We start from the raw sequence: 19719 nt of genomic DNA, 5'->3' as shown, positions 1-19719 counted from the left end.
CTCCGCAGCCCCCACCCCGTTATCTGCCCGGCCCCATCATCTCCGCAGCCCCCATCCCGTTATCTGCCCGGCCCCATCATCTCCGCAGCCCCCATCCCGTTATCTGCCCGGCCCCATCATCTCCGCAGCCCCCATCCCGTTATCTGCCCGGCCCCATCATCTCCGCAGCCCCCACCCCGTTATCTGCCCGGCCCCATCATCTCCGCAGCCCCCATCCCGTTATCTGCCCGGCCCCATCATCTCCGCAGCCCCCATCCCGTTATCTGCCCGGCCCCATCATCTCCACAGCCCCATCCCGTTATCTGCCCGGCCCCATCATCTCCGCAGCCCCCATCCCGTTATCTGCCCGGCCCCATCATCTCCCCTGCCCCCATCCCGTTATCTGCCCGGCCCAGCGGCGCCGCTCGTTAATCACGGCGCAGCTCATGCAAAGCAGCGCTAATTGCCGGACGGCTCAGGAGCGGCCGTCGCTCCCCGTACAGATAACACTGCTGCGGGTGAGAGGCGGCTCCGCTCCGCAGCCGGCCGGCCCTCGGATGAACGGCTCTTTGCAATCCCCTCATTTGCAATTAAAAAGAAAAACGCGGCGTCGCAAACCGCTGCGCTCCCATCGGCGGGGCTGCGCTGCGGGCCCGGAGCTTTTATGAGAAGGCCGTGAGCGGCACCCAGCCCTGGGCAGGGGTACGGCAGGGGTACGGCAGGGGTACGGCAGGGGTACGGCAGGGGTACGGCAGGGGTACGGCGTGGCTCCTTCTGACCCAGCCCAACCCTCAACCATCCCATGGCTCTATGATCCTTAAGGACCCTCCCAACACCACCAAATGTGGTTTTGTGATCTTTAAGGACCCTTTCAGCCCAACCACGCTGTGCTGCTGCAGCCAAAACGACCCTTCCGACACAACTCAACCACCCCATGGCTCTATGATCTTTAAGGACCCTCCCAACACCACCATTCTGTGGTTTTGTGATCTTTAAGGACCCTTCCAACCCAGCCCAGCTGTGCTGCTGCAGCCCGAAACGACCCTTCCAACACAACTCAACCATCCCATGGCTCTATGATCTTTAAGGACCCTCCCAACACCACCATTCTGTGATTTTGTGACCTTTAAGGACCCTTCCAGCCCAACCACGCTGTGCTTCTACAGCTCCAAATGACCCTTTCAACCCAACTCAACCACTCCATGGCTCTATAATCTGTAAGGATCCTTCCAACACAACAATCCTATCCCATTCTGTGGTTTTGTGATCTTTAAGGACCCTTCTAACCCAGCCCAGCTGTGCTTCTACAGCCTGAAACGACCCTTCCAACACAACTCAACCATCCCATGGCTCTATGACCTTTAAGGACCTTGCCAACACCACCATTCTGTGATTTTGTGATCTTTAAGGACCTTTCCAACCCAACCTTGCTGTGCTTCTACAGCCTGAAATGACCCTTCCAACACAACTCAACCATCCCATGGCTCTATGATCTTTAAGGACCCTCCCAACACCACCATTCTGTGATTTTGTGATCTTTAAGGACCTTTCCAACCCAACCACGCTGTGCTTCTACAGCTCCAAACGACCCTTCCAACCCAATCCAACCATTCCACGGCTCTATGATCTTCAAGGACCTTCCCTACACAACCATTCTGTGGTTCTGTGATCTTTAAGGACCCTTCCAACCAAACCATCCTGTGGCTCTATGATCTTCAAGGACCCTCCCAGCTGTACCTATTCTGTGGTTCTACAGTTCTAAAGAACCCTTCCAACCCAACCCAACCCAACCCAACCCAACCCAACCATCCTACAGCTCTATGACCTTCAAAGATCCTCTCAACCCAGCCCATTCCATGGCTCTACAATCTTCAAGGACCCTTCCACTCCAACCATTCTGTGGTTTCACAATTCTAATAAAGGACCCTTCCAACCCCACTCAACCACCTCATGGCTCTACGATCTGTAAGAACCTTTCCAATCCAACCATTCTGTGGTTCTATGATCTTTAATGTCCCTTCCAACTCATTTCATGGCTCTACAATCTTGAAGGACTCTTCCAATCCAACCATGCTGTGGTTCTACAGTTCTGTTCCAACCCATCTCGTGGATCTGTAAGGACCCTTCCAATCCAATCCAATCCAATCCAATCCAATCCAATCCAATCCAATCCAATCCAATCCTTCTGCAGTTCCACAATTCTAAAGGACTCTTCCAACCCAATCCAACCATCCCACAGCTCTCTGATCTTCCAGGACCCCTCCAACCCAACCACCCCAAAGTTCCGTGACCTATAAGACCCCTTCCAGCCCAACCCTTTCTACAAGTCTGCAGTTCTACGCAGCAGACAGATAGCAGAAGCAAACACGACGCAGCACAACAGCACGGCCCCACGCTGTGGCTGAGTGCCTCCCAGCATCAGATCTACGAGCACCGACGGTTCCAGCGCAGCACAGCCAGAAGACAAAGCGTGGGCACAGCACCTCTCCCCCTCCCCTGATCCGGAGGCATCAGCTGAAGCCAGCAGCTGGTGGATTCAATGCACACAAAAGGCCGCCGCTCCCCAGGCACCTGTAATTGAGATGCAGAGCCGCCGCCGCCTCCCAGGGGTCGTGGGACAAAGTCAGGCCAGGAAAACAAATCGCAGGAGTGCAACAATGGCACCGTGGCCGGGAGCATCAGCTCCACACCCCGTTGGTTTTTAAGCCCTCGCTCCACTATCCCATAACGTCAGTATGCAGCTGAATCCCAACTCAGCCCCTTCCCACAAAATCCGACCCCAATTTGCCCAATCCAACAACCCAACATCGCTGCCTCGATGCCTGAGCTGACAGCTCCTGGAGGATGGGGTCCAAAGGGAGGTGCTCCATGACATGCAATGTTGTGGGCACAAAGACAGGGTCAGGACAGGGTTCAGGGGACAAGGACAGGGCTCAGGGCACAAGTATGGGGTCAGAATAGGGCTTGGGACACAAGGATGGGGCTCAGAGCACAAGGACAGGGTCAGAGCGGGACTTGGGGCAAAAGGACTGGGCTCAGGGCACAAGGATGGAGTCAGGATGGGGTTTGGGGCACAAGAACAGGGTCAGGACTGGGCTTGGGGCACAAGGATGGGGCTCAGAGCACAAGACTGGGCTCAGGACAAGGATTGGGGCACCAGGATGGGGTCAGAACAGGCCTTGGAGCACGAGGATGGGGTCAGGATAGGGCTCAGGGCACAAGACTGGGGTTTGGGGGACAAGGATGGGGTCAGGATGGGGCTCGGGGCACAAGGACAGGGCTTGGGGCAGAAGGATGGGGCTGAGGGCAGAAGGATGGGGTCAGGACTGGGCTGAGGACACAAGGACGGTGCTTGGAGCACAAGGACAGGGTCAGGATGGGGCTCAGGGCACAAAGTTGGGGTTTGGGGCACAAAGATGGGGTCAGGACGGGGCTGAGGGCAGAAGGATGGAGCTGAGGGCAGAAGGATGGGGCTGAGGGCAGAAGGATGGAGGTCAGGACTGGGCTGAGGGCAGAAGGACGGGGCTGAGGGCAGAAGGATGGGGCTGAGGGCAGAAGGATGGAGCTGAGGGCAGAAGGATGGAGCTGAGGGCAGAAGGATGGGGCTGAGGGCAGAAGGACGGGGTGAGGGCAGAAGGATGGAGCTGAGGGCAGAAGGATGGGGCTGAGGGCAGAAGGATGGAGCTGAGGGCAGAAGGATGGGGCTGAGGGCAGAAGGACGGGGCTGAGGGCAGAAGGATGGGGCTGAGGGCAGACGGCTGGGGCTGAGGGCAGAAGGATGGGGCTGAGGGCAGAAGGAGGGGCTGAGGGCAGAAGGATGGGCTGAGGCAGAGGGCTAGCAAGGATGGAGCTGAGGGCAGAAGGATGGGCTGAGGGCAGAAGGACGGGGCTGAGGGCAGAAGGATGGGCTGAGGGCAGAAGACGGGGCTGAGGGCAGAAGGATGGGGCTGAGGGCAGAAGGATGGGGCTGAGGGCAGAAGGCTGGGGCCGAGGGCAGAAGGATGGAGCTGAGGGCAGAAGGATGGGGCTGAGGGCAGAAGGATGGGGCTGAGGGCAGAAGGATGGAGCTGAGGGCAGAAGGATGGGGCTGAGGGCAGAAGGACGGGGCTGAGGGCAGAAGGACGGGGCTGAGGGCAGAAGGATGGAGCTGAGGGCAGAAGGACGGGGCTGAGGGCAGAAGGATGGAGCTGAGGGCAGAAGGATGGAGCTGAGGGCAGAAGGACGGGGCTGAGGGCAGAAGGATGGGGCTGAGGGCAGAAGGATGGGGCTGAGGGCAGAAGGACGGGGCTGAGGGCAGAAGGATGGGGCTGAGGGCAGAAGGATGGGCTGAGGGCAGAAGGATGGAGCTGAGGGCAGAAGGATGGAGCTGAGGGCAGAAGGATGGAGCTGAGGGCAGAAGGATGGAGCTGAGGGCAGAAGGATGGGGCTGAGGGCAGAAGGACGGGGCTGAGGGCAGAAGGATGGAGCTGAGGGCAGAAGGATGGAGCTGAGGGCAAGGATGAGCTGAGGGCAGAAGGATGGGCTGAGGGCAGAAGGCTGGGGTTGATCTGCTGGAGCACAGTGCCACGGCGCGGTGCATCCCTGCAGTGCCGCAGTGCCAGCTGTCGGGGAAGCAGCTGTTGTGGCTCGCAGTAAATCAGCTGCCAGCCCGAAAAGCGGCCGCGCGTCGCGGCTGCGCTGCCATCAATCATCGGCCTCCAGCGGGTCCCACCTTCGGGGGAAGATGTGGGAAACGCATTGTGTGGGAAAGCACCAAAGGGCTGCGAATGGCACATCTGAGAGCCGGGCAGCAGCTCGTTAATGACGGCCCCAGCACGGAGATCAGCTGCGTTCTGCTGACCAAACGAGGCTGCGCTCCCAGCTCATCCATCAGCGCCCATCAGCGCCGCTCCTGCCCTCCTTCTATCGCTGCTGAGCGGGGAGAACGCAGCATCTCACCGCAGGCCGCAAGGACGCAGCCGGCGCAAGGAGAGCTGAGACACCAGAGCAGGGATCTCTGCCTTTTGTCCTCAGCTCTGCACCCTGCTTCTCGCCCTGCTGCTGCCAGAAGTTGCATCTGCAGCACCGCGCTCTGCACGCCTGGCTTCCTCAGTGCATGGCTTCTTTTCTCTCTGAAGCAAGCTGTGGGTGCACTGCAAGTTAGCCCATAGCGTGGGCAGAGAGACATGGGGGGTGGGTGGGGTGAGGTTGGGCTGGGGATCCTGGAGCTCTCTTCCAACCTTAATGACTCTGTGGTTCTAATTAGGCTCTCTGTGGGGATGGGTTGGGGTTGGGCTCAATGACCTCAGAGGTTTCTTCCAACCTTAACAACTCTGGGATTCTGCACGGTTCTGCCCAGTTTGTCAGTATAAAAATTTTAATACGTGTAAAAATAATGATTAAAGAGTTGTAACCACCTTTGTTCTCAAGTTCACAAGAAAAAAAAAAAAATCTATTTATTTTGTCAGGGCTCCAAAAAAAACACCACCTTAACACCATACCCAAAGACCGAGGGAAACAGCAGCACCTCGCAGCAGCAAATTTAATAATGTGGCTGCCTTAGGGTTAAGGTCAGCGGAATTCCTGGCCCTGGTGCTAACACTTCATAGAACCATGGGATGGTTGAGGTGGAAGGGAACTTACAGATCGTGGAGCCGTGGGATGGTTGGGTTGAAAAGGTCCTTACAGATCACAGAACCAAGGAATAGTTGGGCTGGAAGGGACCTTAAAGATCGTGCAGCCAGGGAATGGTTGGGTTGGAAGGGTCCTTACAGATCACAGAGCCATGCAATGGTTGGGTTGGAAGAGTCCTTAAAGATCACTTTGACACAGTACATGTTGGGTTGGAAGGGTCCTTAAAGATCCTACAGCCATGCAATGGTTGGGTTGGAAGGGTCCTTAAAGATCATGGACACATGACAGGGTTGGGTTGGAAGGGTCCTTAAAGATCCTACAGCCATGGGATGGTTGGGTTGGAAGGGTTCTTACAGATCATAGAGTCATGGGATGGTTGGGTTGGAAGGGTCCTTACAGATCAGAGAGCCATGGGATGGTTGGGTTGGAAGGGTCCTTACAGATCATGGAGCCATGGGATGGTTGGGTTGGAAGGGTCCTTACAGATCACAGAGCCATGGAATGGTTGGGTTGGAAGAGTCTTTAAAGATCACTTGGACACAATGCACGTTGGGTTGGAAGGGTCCTTAAAGATCCTACAGCCATGAGATGGTTGAGTTGGAAGGGTCCTTAAAGATCATGGAACCATGGGATGGTTGGGTTGGAAGGGTCCTTACAGATCACAGAACCATGGGATGGTTGGGTTGGAAGGGTCCTTACAGATCACAGAGCCATGGGATGGTTGGGTTGGAAGGGTCCTTACAGATCACAGAGCCTTGGGATGGTTGGGTTGGAAGGGTCCTCACAGATCACAGAGCCATGGGATGGTTGGGTTGGAAGGGTCCTTACAGATCACAGAGCCATGGGATGGTTGGGTTGGAAGGGTCCTTACAGATCACAGAGCCATGGGATGGTTGGGTTGGAAGGTCCTTAGGGATCATGTCATTCCAACCCCATGATGGACAAGCTCCCAACCACCAAATCACGCACCAGAACAAGTTCATAGAATCATAAAGATTGGAGAAGACCTCCAAGATCCCCAAACCCAACCGAGCCCCACTGACCTGTTCTCACATCTCAGGGTTCTCAAACACCTCCGGGGACGATGGCCCCGCAGCTCCCAGCACAGCCCACACCCATGCACCCCCACTTTCAGAGAAGAAATTGTTCCCCGTATCCAATGGGGGATTTCCAGCAACCAAAATCCAACCAGGAGATCCGTGGTGCTCCGTAAGGACTTCATCCTTCGAATCCACTGATGCTGCAGAGATCAGCAGAACATTTGGAGAAGCGCTGATCTGACAGTGAGCGAGGGCAACTTCCCAGCCCCCAGCCTGATGCCATTTTGTTTGGCACCTGCACCCCACATCCTACGGGCGCTGCCCAGGCCCACAAACCCCACACAGCCAAAATCGTGCCGCAGGAGCCTGAAGGAGGAAAGGAATGGGAGCCGCCATTTGGCTCGAGTTATTTTAGCATCGTTAGCTCGGGCTGCAGCAGTAATTAATTTCAGATTCAGACGGCTGCGCTGAAAAACGAGCGCTCTCCAGGTCTTTAACCTCTGCTTTGGAATGCCCCATAAAACTGACTTCAGATGATCTCAAGCAGTGACTCAGCTCGTAAAAAGCAGCAGCGGAGATAAAATGCACAGATCCCGCATTGTACGCAGCATTACGGGCCATCAACGCCATTTTAGGCTCCAGCTTATGGTTGATTCTGAGCCAGCACGGCTCCCCAGGGCTGGGCTGGTCCTCTGTGCAGGAAGGCTGTCAAACAACACGCAGCAATTGTCCCACTTAGGGGTCGCAGAAGCAGGGAGCGTGGTCACGGTGTGGGGCTGGAAGAGCCCCGGTTCAGCCAATGGAAGTCAGGTTGGGAGAAAAATGGAGAGCAGCGCATTCCCGACTGGGGATGGATGGAATTCCAAGGACTTCTCCTTTTTGGCTCCTGGGGAGAATTTGGTTGTACAGTCTTCCTTCCATAAAATCAAGACTTAGTGGCAACTGGGTTCCAGGATCCTCACTGCCCTGAGCTTAGGTTGGGTTGGAAGGGTCCTTAAAGATCCTACAGCCAGGGGATGGTTGGGTTGGAAGGGTCCTTAAAGATCCTACAGCCAGGGGATGGTTGGGTTGGAAGGGTCCTTAAAGATCCTACAGCCATGGGATGGTTGGGTTGGAAGGGTCCTTAAAGATCCTACAGCCATGGGATGGTTGGGTTGGAAGGGTCCTTAAAGATCCTACAGCCAGGGGATGGTTGGGTTGGAAGGGTCCTTAAAGATCCTACAGCCAGGGGATGGTTGGGTTGGAAGGGTCCTTAAAGATCCTACAGCCAGGGGATGGTTGGGTTGGAAGGGTCCTTAAAGATCCTACAGCCATGGGATGGTTGGGTTGGAAGGGTCCTTAAAGATCCTACAGCCATGGGATGGTTGGGTTGGAGGGTCCTTAAAGATCGTACAGCCAGGGGATGGTTGGGTTGGAAGGGTCCTTAAAGATCCTACAGCCATGGGATGGTTGGGTTGGAAGGGTCCTTAAAGATCATCCAGTTCCAACTCTCCCTCCTCTGCCAAAGCAATGCCACCCCCATTTTGAAGCGGCAGGTGACCACGCTGATAGCACTCCTGCAGAAAGGCTTTAATTTCTTTAATTTCCTTTAATTGAAAGGAGCAGCACATTGGGCAGTGATCCCCCGCACCCCCAGCTCTTCGCTGGGAGCAGCACTGGGGTACATTTGTGCCAACAGAGGGTCCCCCCTCCAGACCTGGCCCAGGTACGGAGCTCAGATGAGGCTGCAGGCAGAGGTGCTCAATCCCTTACATCACTGCAGCACACGGACGGGCGATGGAAGCCCCACTAACAGCAAAGCTGCTAACGATTGCTGCAAGCACAAATGCTCTCACTGCCAGCTCCTGAGCCCCTGCAATCCCAGCCCTCAGCCTCTGCTGCACAAGAGTTCCCCCTCACACATTTTTAAAAGGAAATTCAGCAACGCAGCAAAATCATAAACTGCCATTTCCAGAGGGGGATCGCTGAGCTGCAAAGCGGAGCCCCACAGAAACGCTCGGTGCAGATGCTCAGCAACAGAGCTGCTGTTAATCCCCAAACCACTCCTTTCAGGAGGGAACAGCTGGTTAAGAGCAGGCAGAGCATTCAGGCTCTGGAGCCGGAGCACCAATGCTGCCCAGCTGCCTGACCCGGTGCACAGAGCCCGAGCATGTGGCTGCTCCTTGGGGCTCCTTCCACTTGTCCTGATCCCAGCACCCAGACCTGGGTTGCAGGACCACGATGCCTCCAGAGCACTCCTAATGTGCACATGAGTACTTCTGATAGGCTCCCGAAAGCTTCTGATGGGCTCCTGAGGGCTTCTGAAGGGCTTGTTGGAACTTCCAACAGGATCCAGAGCACTTCTCACCGGTGGATCACAGTCAACTGCTGGGCAAGAGTTGGTCAACCACTGGTCAACTGTTTTTCAACAGTTGATCAATCATTAGTCAACCACTGGTCAACCGTTGGCCAGCCGTTGGTCAACCATTGATCAACCACTGCCCAACCATTGGCCAGCCGTTGGTCGACCATTGATCAACCACTGCCCAACCATGGGTCGACCATTGATCAACCACTGCCCAACCACGGGTCGACCACCACTCAACCGCTGGCCAGCTGTTGCCCACCAGGACCCCCAGGTCCCTTGGCAGAGCTCCTTCCCAGCAGCTCAGCCCCAACCTGTACTGGTCCATCAGTTGTTCCCAGGCTCAGGACCCTGCAGTGCCCATGCTGAAGCCTCCCAGGTTCCTCCTCACCCAGCCCTTGGTGTGCCCTGGTACGGCCGGATGGCAGCACGGCTTTCTGGGACCGCAGCCCAGTTTAGCCCTCCCCCAGTTTAGCAATGCAGCACCGGCACGCAGCTGCACACCTGCAGGCATGACGCATGGGGCATGACAGACTTGTAAAGCACGGTGCAAAACAGAAACTACCAGGGCAGCAATTTCACAAGAGATCTCGTTACGAGCTTTACGCTGCTGCTGCACACACCGAGCCTCACTTTTTTCCATAGCGCTTAACGCTGGCGCACGGAATGCCATCGTGCTCCCAAAGCTATGGAGGAGAAAGGAAGAGAGAAGCAGGGCTGTAAGTTCCAGCCGTGCTGGGGCAGAGCTGCTCTCCACATCACCCCCAGCAGCCCTGGAGCAGAGCAGCGCAGCCCTCGGCACGCACAGATCGCCTCCTTGGCTCCGTCGTGGCCCAGCACCGCTCTCCTCTCTCCCAACTGATGGATTCCATCTTCTCAACAAATGCTCCGCTGCAAACGCCGTCCCCCGGGCTCAGCGTGGAGCAGTGATAGATCTGTTGCTTTTGGAACTCCGAACCCATAAGGGAAGTTACAAGGGTCGGAGTTATTTGGTATGACTTACAGGGGGTTTGCGTGCGGTAAGCTAATTCTGGTGAAGAGGAACTGCGCTGAGCACAGCCAAGTTCTCGTGTCTGCTGAGATTTATTTGCATCACGGAGCACCGGGGCTTCATTGGCACAGCACAGCGGGGAGGAATTGTGTTTGGGTCCCACTGAGCCAACGCCGGAATGGTCCCCAAAGGAGACGTGGGGAAACCGATCGAGAAGGTGCAGAACCAGCAGCTCCTGGGGATGAATCCTTCCCAGACCGTTCTGCTCCCAGGGAGCGGTGATGGGATGAGAGGGGATGGCCTCACGCTGTGCCCGGGGGGGGGTCAGGATGGAGATTAGGAAAAGCTTCTCTGAAAGAGCAGTGATGTGTTGGCATGGGCTGCCCAGGGAGTGGGAGAGTCCCCGTCCCTGGAGGAGATCCAGAATAGTGGAGATGTGGCACGTGGGGATGTGGTGGTGGGTAGGGCAGGGTGGGCTGGGCTGGGAGATCTTGGAGGTCTTTTCCATCCTCAGTGATTCTGCGACTCTATTAAGATCTACAGCAGACACCTGCTGATAAAAGGATGCCCAGGTCTCCTTGTGAGCTGGCTGACATGCTAACGTCACACGCGGGCAGAACCACAGGTAGTTGAGTCGGCGGTGATCACAGAACCATGGAATCACAGAATGGGATGGATTGGTTGGGTCCCTAAAGCTCATAGAGATATAGGATGGTTGGGTTGGAAGGGTCTTTTATAGATCGTAGAGCCATGATACGGTAGGGTTGGAAAGGTCCTTAAAGATCACAAAGCCATGGGATGGCTGGGTTAGGAGGGTCCTAATAGGTCATCATAGAAAGGGTTGGGAAGGTCCTTGAAGGTCATAGAACCACAGAATGGTTGGGCTGGAAGGGTCCTTATAGGTCATAGAGACATGATATGGGTTGGACTGGAAGGATCTTTAAGGATCACAGAAGCACAGCACAGTGGGTTGGAAGGAACCCCCAATCCCACCTCTGCCGTGGGCTGGCTGCCCCCCAGCTCAGGCTGCCCAGGGCCCACCCACAGCCTCGGGCACCTGCAGGGATGGGGCACCCACAGCTCCGGGCAGCAGTGCTGGGGCTGCACCGCCTCTGGGTGAAGGATTTCCCCACGTCTGACCCCAATCTCCTCTTTTTTGGGTTCACACCATTCCCCCGTGTCCCATCACTCACTGCTCGCACGCAGTGGCTCTCCTCGTGTTCAGACATTCCCTACAGGCACTGTAAGAGCTGAGGGGTCACAGCCAGGCACCGACAGATCCGGTTAGGGTTAGGGCTAGGGCTAGGGCTAGGGCTAGGGCTAGGGCTAGGGCTAGGGCTAGGGTTAGGGCTAGGGTTAGGGCTAGGGTAGGGTTAGGGTTAGGGTTAGGGTTAGGGTTAGGGTTAGGGTAGGGTTAGGGTTAGGGTTAGGGTTAGGGTTAGTGTTAGGGTTAGGGTTAGGGTTAGGGTTAGGGTTAGGGTTAGGGTTAGGGTTAGGGTTAGGGTTAGGGTTAGGGTAGGGTTAGGGTTAGGGTTAGTGTTAGGGTTAGGGTTAGGGTTAGGGTTAGGGTTAGGGTTAGGGTTAGGGCTACCCTGAGTTAAAGCTGCTCAGTAGCTGACTGCGTGGCACCGCGCTAATTGCAACTGTCAGCTTAAAACCAGCACAGCTCCAGGCTGAAAAGCCCAGAGGGAAACGTTTGGCTGATACGGGTCCCAGCTTAGGAAGCTCAGAAAGCAGAACAGTCACCAAAAGCAACTGCAGCACTTTTGGGCTCAAATGGGAGCGCTGGAGGACACCTCGGGAACAACTGTGGGTCCTCTCAGTCCTCCTGTCCCCAACTCCCGCAACCTCCCAAATGTTAAAGCACTGAAACAGAAAGCAAATCAGAAATAGCAGTGATCCCAGCAGAGACACTGCCAACATCGAGGGCCTCACGTCAGAGTAAAGAAATGGAAGTGCTGCTCAGCAGAGCGCGGCTGCACCGCAGCAGAACCGCTTCTGCACCGCGGGTGCAGAGATCAGGAAAAAAAAAACAACTGCTGGAGGACAAGCTGTGTGGGGCAGAACTCCCCACGGCGTGCTCCAGCGATGGGTAGGGCCCAGAGGGGCTGTCTTTGTATGCTCCAATACATTTCCCTCTGTGGGACACAGATAGAAGCACCGGCAAGAACACCACTTTCAGGTGGCAAACTACGAGACAAGCAGTGCGAAGCGGAGTGGCACAGATCTGAGATGTCATACAGCCATGGGATGGGGGGTTGGAAGGGTCCTTGAAGGTCACAGAGACACCCACTGGTTGGGTTGGGAGGGACTTTGAAGATCATAGAGAACAGAATGGTTGGGTTGGAAGGGTCCTTGAAGGTCACAGAGACACCCACTGGTTGGGTTGGGAGGGACTTTGAAGATCATAGAGAACAGAATGGTTGGGTTGGAAGGGTCCTTGAAGGTCACAGAGACACCCACTGGTTGGGTTGGGAGGGACTTTGAAGATCATAGAGAACAGAATGGTTGGGTTGGAAGGGTCCTTGAAGGTCACAGAGACACCCACTGGTTTGGGTTGGGAGGGACTTTGAAGATCATAGAGAATAGAATGGTTGGGTTGGAAGGGTCCTTGAAGGTCACAGAGACACCCACTGGTTGGGTTGGGAGGGACTTTGAAGATCATAGAGAACAGAATGGTTGGGTTGGAAGGGTCCTTGAAGGTCACAGAGACACCAACTGGTTGGGTTGGGAGGGACTTTGAAGATCATAGAGAACAGAATGGTTGGGTTGGAAGGGTCCTTGAAGGTCACAGAGACACCCACTGGTTGGGTTGGGAGGGACTTTGAAGATCATAGAGAACAGAATGGTTGGGTTGGAAGGGTCCTTGAAGGTCACAGAGACACCCACTGGTTGGGTAGGGAGGGACTTTGAAGATCATAGAGAACAGAATGGTTGGGTTGGAAGGGTCCTTGAAGGTCACATAGACACGGACTGGTTGGGTAGGGAGGGACTTTGAAGATCATAGAGAACAGAATGGTTGGGTTGGAAGGGTCCTTGAAGGTCACAGCGACACCCACTGGTTGGGTTGGGAGGGACTTTGAAGATCATAGAGCCACTGATTGGGAAGGTCCTTACAGATCATAGAGAACAGAATGTTTGGGTTGGAAGTGTTCTTAAAGACTATGGAGCCACAGGATGGTTGGGTTGGGAGGGTCCTTGAAGATCATAGAGCCATGGGGTGAATTGGGTTGGAAGGGTTCTTAAAGATCACAAATCAATGGGATGGTTGGGTTGGGAGTGTTCACAAAGATCATAGAGCCATAACACGGGTGGGTTGGAAGGGTCCTTAAAGGTCACAGAGCCATTGAATGGTTGCGTTGGTAAAGTGCCTTTACAGATCATAAAGAAAAGAATGATTGGGTTGGAAGGGTCCTTGAAGATCACAGAGCCATAGAATGGGTTGGGTTGGAAGAGTCCTTAAAGATCATAGAGTCACTGAATGGTTGGGTGGGAGGGTCCCTACAGATCACAGAGAACAGAATGATTGGGTTGGAAGTGTCCTTCATGATCAGAGAACCCCAGGATCTGTTGGAAGGGACCCCCAGCCCCACCCCTGCCGTGGGCTGGCTGCCCCCCGGCTCAGGCTGCCCAGGGCCCACCCACAGCCTCGGGCACCTGCAGGGATGGGGCACCCACAGCTCCGGGCAGCAGTGCTAGGGCTGCACCACCCCAAGGCACAGCTGGGTGCCAGCTCCACGCTCCTCCTGCACAGAACTGCGGACTCCTCGGGCCAGGACCCGCTGTATTCGCTCCTCCATCCCCAGGAGTGAACTGAAGGATGGGGAAGCTGTGATGCACCGCAGCCCTCGGAGCCAGAAGGCTGAGAGGCCGCAGGGAGCACTAAAACCTTCCCTAAAGCTCCTGGCCGTTCCATTTGTTCCACTTGTGGCAGGCGTGCCTTTTTTCTCCATCTCGTACATATGTTGCTTTTACTTTCTATCTCCAGAGACCCATAAAGGTTCTGGAAGAAGACCAAGGATTTGCATTTTCCAGGAGAGCAGGAAAAAAAAAAAAAAAAAAGAAGAAAAAACAAACCCAGAAACTAAAACACCAAAAGCCACAAGGACTCATCTGAGCCGCAGCAGGAAACTCCCAGAGCAGCTCCCAGCCCACGTGCATCTCAATGCTATGGGATCTCCTGTGAGACGGACACGCCGCGCTCGTTAAGCTGTTTCTATTAAGCCAACAGAGAGGCTTAATAGAAAGGACAGCTGGGGAGCAACGGAGGGGAGCCCCGTTCGCTCCAAATGCACCTCTGGATGAGGAGAAAGGATTCACAACAGAGCTCCAGGCACCAGGAAAGGCTCTGGGCTGCTGGCATCGCTGCTACGCAGAGAGCTCCCACTGCACCACGGAGCACAGAGCAGTGCACACGTGTGCACGTGCATGTGTACATGTGCAGCCACAGGGCTACAGGCACAGTGCACACACACGTTGCTGCACACACTGCACATGTGTGTTGAACACAGAGCCATGGAATGGTTTGGAAGGGTCTTTAAAGACAGTAGGGCTAGGAGGTGGGTTGGGTTGGAAGGGTCCTTAAAGATCACAGTGACATAGTATGGGTTGGAAGGGTCCTAAAGATCATAGAGCCATGGAATGGTTGGGTTGGAAGGGTCCTTAAAGGTTATAGAGGTATGGAATGAGTTGGGTTGGAAGGGTTTTTACAGATCATAAAGCCATGGAATGGTTGAGTTGGAAGAGTGTTTAAAGATCACAGTGACACAGTACACGTTGGGTTGGGAAGGGTCCTTAAAGATCACAGTGACATAGTATGGGTTGGAAGGGTCCTAAAGATCATAGAGACATGGAATGGTTGGGTTGGAAGGGTCCTTAAAGGTTATAGAGGTATGGAATGAGTTGGGTTGGAAGGGTTCTTACAGATCATAGAGCCATGGAATGGTTGAGTTGGAAGAGTCTTTAAAGATCACAGTGACACAGTACACGTTGGGTTGGAAGGGTCCTTAAAGATCACAGAGCCAAGGAATGTTTGGGCTGGGGGGGTCCTTAAAGATCATAGAGCCATGGAATTGTTGGATTGGAAGGGTCCTTAAAGATCACAGATCATAGAGCCATGGAATGGCTGTCTTGAAATGGCTCTTAGGAGATCAGAGAACCATCGAATGGTTGGCTTGGATTGGAAGGGTCCTTACAGATCACACAACCACAACACAGTTGGGTTGGAGTGGAAGGGTCCTTGCAGATCACAGAACTACAACACAGTTGGGTTGGATTGGAAGGGTCCTTACAGATCACACAACCACAACACAGTTGGGTTGGAGTGGAAGGGTCCTTGCAGATCACACAACCACAACACAGTTGGGTTGGATTGAAAGGGTCCTTACAGATCACAGAACTACAACACAGTTGGGTTGGATTGGAAGGGTCCTTACAGATCACACAACCAAAACACAGTTGGGTTGGATTGGAAGGGTCCTTACAGATCACACAACCACAACACAGTTGGGTTGGATTGGAAGGGTCCTTACAGATCACACAACCACAGCACAGTTGGGTTGGATTGAAAGGGTCCTTACAGATCACACAACCACAACACAGTTGGGTTGGATTGGAAGGGTCCTTACAGATCACAGAACTACAACACAGTTGGGTTAAATTGGAAGGGTCCTTACAGATCACACAACCACAACACAGTTGGGTTAAATTGGAAGGGTCCTTACAGATCACAGAAGCACAACACAGTTGGGTTGGAGTGGAAGGGTCCTTACAGATCACACAACCACAACACAGTTGGGTTGGATTGGAAGGGTCCTTGCAGATCACACAACCACAACACAGTTGGGTTGGATTGAAAGGGTCCTTACAGATCACAGAACTACAACACAGTTGGGTTGGATTGGAAGGGTCCTTACAGATCACACAAACAAAACACAGTTGGGTTGGATTGGAAGGGTCCTTGCAGATCACAGAACCACAACACAGTGCGTTGGAAGGACCCCCCAGCCCCACCCCTGCCATGGGCTGGCTGCCCCCCAGCTCAGGCTGCCCAGGGCCCACCCACAGCCTCGGGCACCTGCAGGGATGGGGCACCCACAGCTCCGGGCAGCAGTGCTGGAGCCTCATCACCTTCGTGACTGATTTCTTTAGGGGAAGGCAGCATCCTGGAGGCCTTGAGATCGCCCGTTCTGCCTCCAGCTCAATGCAAGCACCCCCAGTGAGCCACACACAGCCAGAATCTAATTGGGTGCAAGAGGACAAGGGCCTGGAGGAGGACTGCAGTAACAGAAGGACAGCAGACGTGATCCGAAATGACCCAAACACCCCAGAGCACCACAGGACGGAACAGTTACACTTTGTGAGAGGGAGACAAAAAAAAGTCCACAAAAGAAATCCACGCGGGCAAAATCCTGCATCGCCCAAAACGTCAGACCAAAACCAGGGGGGCACAGAAGGACACCCCTGAAGGCCTCACCACCGACTGCAATGCCTCAGAGCAGAGCTGCACTCCAAGAACCTTCACCCCGTGTTTGGGATTGCATTCTGGCTGCCAGCAGGACATCGCCAACGGGCTCTGATGGTGCTCAGGAGGTCCCCGCAGCACCGCCCCTCTTCCTGCCCCAAACCCAACGTGTGGAGGAAGGAAAGCACGGAGCAAACGGTGAGATTTCTGCCGCCCCTCCCCACATACATACTGCTTCATGGCTATCAGCTTGGAGTCCATGCTCTCCTGCTTTCCTTTCATCACCTGGATGTCAGTCAGCAGCTTGGTGACGTTGTCTTGCCGCACCTTGATGTCCTCGTTCTTTATGCTGGACACCTGGGGGCAGAAAGGCAGACGTCAGCAATGCCTCCTTCCTACAAAACAGCTCATACTGCAAAATCCCTCTCCCCTCTTTGTATCTCCACATCCGCAACCGAGCATGTTGCACCGAGGGATGGCAACCAACCACCTGCAATGCAAACATTCTGCAAGTGAATCACTACTTGCAAACACCAGGCTCTACTGCAGCCCAAAAGTAACACGCTTTGGGAAGCACTTGGGTGAAACTGAAGGTCTGCACAAGAGCCGTGTGCTGAGTGCAGCCCTTCAGATGGGTGAGACGTGTCTGCCCATGACAACCCTAAAGCAGACACCAGCCGTGACGTTGGGAGCGCATTCGTTCACACTGCAGGCAGGACACGGACATCCCTGTGTGCCTGCAAAGGCTCTGCTGCAATGCAGCCAACAGAACAGCGGCCTCAGCAATTAAGAAATCATCAGCTGGCTTGGGAAGGAAAGCTGGGACTGGAGAGGCACCGCCAGAGCAGCTGAGGAGCAGAGACTGAGCACAGGGATCTGTTTTTCTGATGAAACCCTCACGAGATGCACACAGATCTGCCACGCTGGGGCTGATGTGTCAGCCTGCCCACTGCTGCTCCATGTGAGCTGTGGGTTAGAATGATGGAAATACACCCCTCCAGCCCACACTTCAGCACTGGGAAATCGACCTGGAAGGTCCTTAAGTGTTTCTGGAGCTGTCGGTGCCCAGCAGGGCCTTCAGGACACAGCTGATGGCGGTTCTGCAGTTTGGGAAACAGGGGCAGCTGCAAGGCATAGCCGTGAGCCTAAAGGGCAAATGCCCAGTCCTGTGCTTGGGACACACAGGAGGCCAACACGTCGCTAACAGTGCAGGCACTCATCCTTCCTCTTCCTCCGTGTGCACAGACAGCATTATCCTTCAAAGCCCTTTAAGCAAGGACAGCAGCTCAGCCTGCGGCTGCTCTCCTTCCTGCTGCAAGGTCTGTTCTTCTTCAGCCCCTTCACACACAGCAAGCTTCCCTCTGCCAAGCCAACCCAAGCAGGCTCTGCTTGTCTGGAGGAAATGGAAACGAGGACCGCCCTGCACTGCTGAGCCCACAGACAGTCTGGTCTGCAGGGCAGCACACTGGTGGGAGACAGAGGGGGACCCCAAGCGATCCCACGATGAACCCAATGCTGACACCAGTGAGAAAAGGTCCCCAAACAAAAGGGAACGGCTCCAGGACGGGAATGCAGCCGAGCAGCACTGCAGCTGGCAGCCGGGCAGCAAGAAGAGCTGCTGTCAGAGTGTAAAGCAGTGGTGCTGGGGACCAGCAGCCCGTGCAGCACCTGATGCTGGTTCAGCAGCTCACCCAGAGCCTGTCCCGAGGGATCTGCAGCACACACTTACGCTGGTGACTTTCCTCTTGATGTTCTCCAGGAGGTGCTCCTGGCCACGGATGAAGTAGGGGTGCTGGAACTCAGTGTCGTCCTTCTCCGGCTTCACCAGCCCTCCCTGCTCAATGTGCACGACCTTCCGGAAGCCATCTGAAAACCAAACAGGGGAAGGCTTGAAGGTTAAACCTGGGCTTCAGAAAGCAGAGGGGAGCACAGGGCGCCCTCGTCTGCTTCAATACGCAGTGCTGTCACCGCCGTGTTCCTTTCAAACAGATCTCACCCCGAAAACGTGATGTGGAACACAAAACTCCGCTCTCCCCAAACCCAATTCTGCTGCGGACAGCGCAGGTCAGCACGAGGAAAGGCTGAAACCGCTGGCACTGAAGGGGGGGGGGCTGAGATCAGCCTTCCTGCCCTCCAGTCGCAGCCCCGGGTCTGCAGGAAACCACCCAGCAGCACCCAGCATTCAGCACACGCTCCCTCCCAGCCCCTGAGCTCACCAGTTCTGTTTACTGGGGGCACTTCTGGGAGCCATCAGCCATGTGCTAAATCTTCCCTCCCTCAGCTTCCAACCATTCCCCTGTCCTGCTGTTATCTCCCCTTTCCAAGAGCTGATCCCCTCCTGTCTGCAGGCTCCCTTCAGGTCCCGCAGGCTGCACTGAGGTCACCCCGCAGCTTCTCTTCTCCAGGCTGACCGAGCCCAGCTCCCTCAGCCTGGCTTTGCAGTGGAGGTGCTGCAGCCCCCCGCTCATCTCTGTGCTCCTCTGGACCCTCTCCAACAGCTCCCTGTCCTTCTTGTCCTGGGGGCTCCAGCCCTGGACGCAGTGCTGCAGGTGGGGCCTCACAAGAGCCGAGCAGAGGGGGACGATCACCTCCCTGTCCCTGCTGTGCTGATGGAGCCCAGGATCCCATTTGCTTTCCGAGTTATAAGAGCACACTGCTGCTTCACGTTCAGTTTTTCGCCCCCCAGGACCCCCAGGTCCTTCCCTGCAGGGCTGCTCTCAAGCTCCGCTCCTTACAGTCTGTATAAACGCCTGGGATTCCTTGGCCCAGGTGCCAAACTCTGCACTTTGCTGTGTTGAACCTCATCAGGTTCACCCAGGCCCATTTTACAATCCCAGTACCAGGATTATCAGCACTTTGGGATTATCAGCACTTTGGGATTATCAGCACTTCGGGATCAGTCCCTGAGTGCCACATCTCCACAGTTCAGAACCTCCAGAGCTGGTGACCCCAGCCGCCTCCGTGGGCAGCCCACGCCAAGGTCTGATGGCTCTTCGGGAGAGGAAATCGTTCCTCATCTCCAAGCTGAGATCCAAGAGCCTGGTTCAGAGCAGGAACGCCATTAGGAGACCAAGACTCTCAAGGTCTTCAAAAAGATCACAGCTCCATTTCTGATCCTGACACGCATTTCCCAGAAAGGCACTGCTGGAAAGTTTCGCTCCATCTTGGTTTGGAAGAGGCTGCACCTGCAGAGCTGTGCTTTGGGGGCAGCGCAGAGATGGGGGTCCAGAGGAGGGCACAGAGATGCTCATACAGCACCTCCACATGGGGACAGGCTGACAGTTGGGCT

General features: G+C 55.1%; 1 protein-coding gene across 2 annotated transcripts in view; it reads right to left on the bottom strand.

Moving 5' to 3' along the window:
* The window catches only part of HSF1 (heat shock transcription factor 1), a 94824-nt gene that overhangs the window by 53121 nt on the left and 21984 nt on the right, over positions 1-19719 (bottom strand). For both annotated transcript variants that reach the window (XR_014880713.1, XM_085214660.1), the window contains exons 3-4: positions 18160-18296; positions 16663-16787 (exon numbers count right to left, since the gene is read on the bottom strand). Coding sequence is in view for 1 of the 2 variants with exons in the window: in XM_085214660.1 (XP_085070786.1) it covers positions 16663-16787; positions 18160-18296 (262 nt within the window). In the remaining variant the exon portion in view is untranslated. The remainder of the gene's footprint in view (positions 1-16662; positions 16788-18159; positions 18297-19719) is intronic.

This window comes from Meleagris gallopavo, chromosome 32 (genome assembly GCF_905368555.1).
Source record: "Meleagris gallopavo chromosome 32, MGAL_WU_HG_1.1, whole genome shotgun sequence".
NCBI classification, from domain to species: Eukaryota; Metazoa; Chordata; class Aves; order Galliformes; family Phasianidae; genus Meleagris; species Meleagris gallopavo.
Note: the sequence above shows the minus strand (reverse complement) of the source record. Positions and strands in the feature narration are given on the sequence as shown.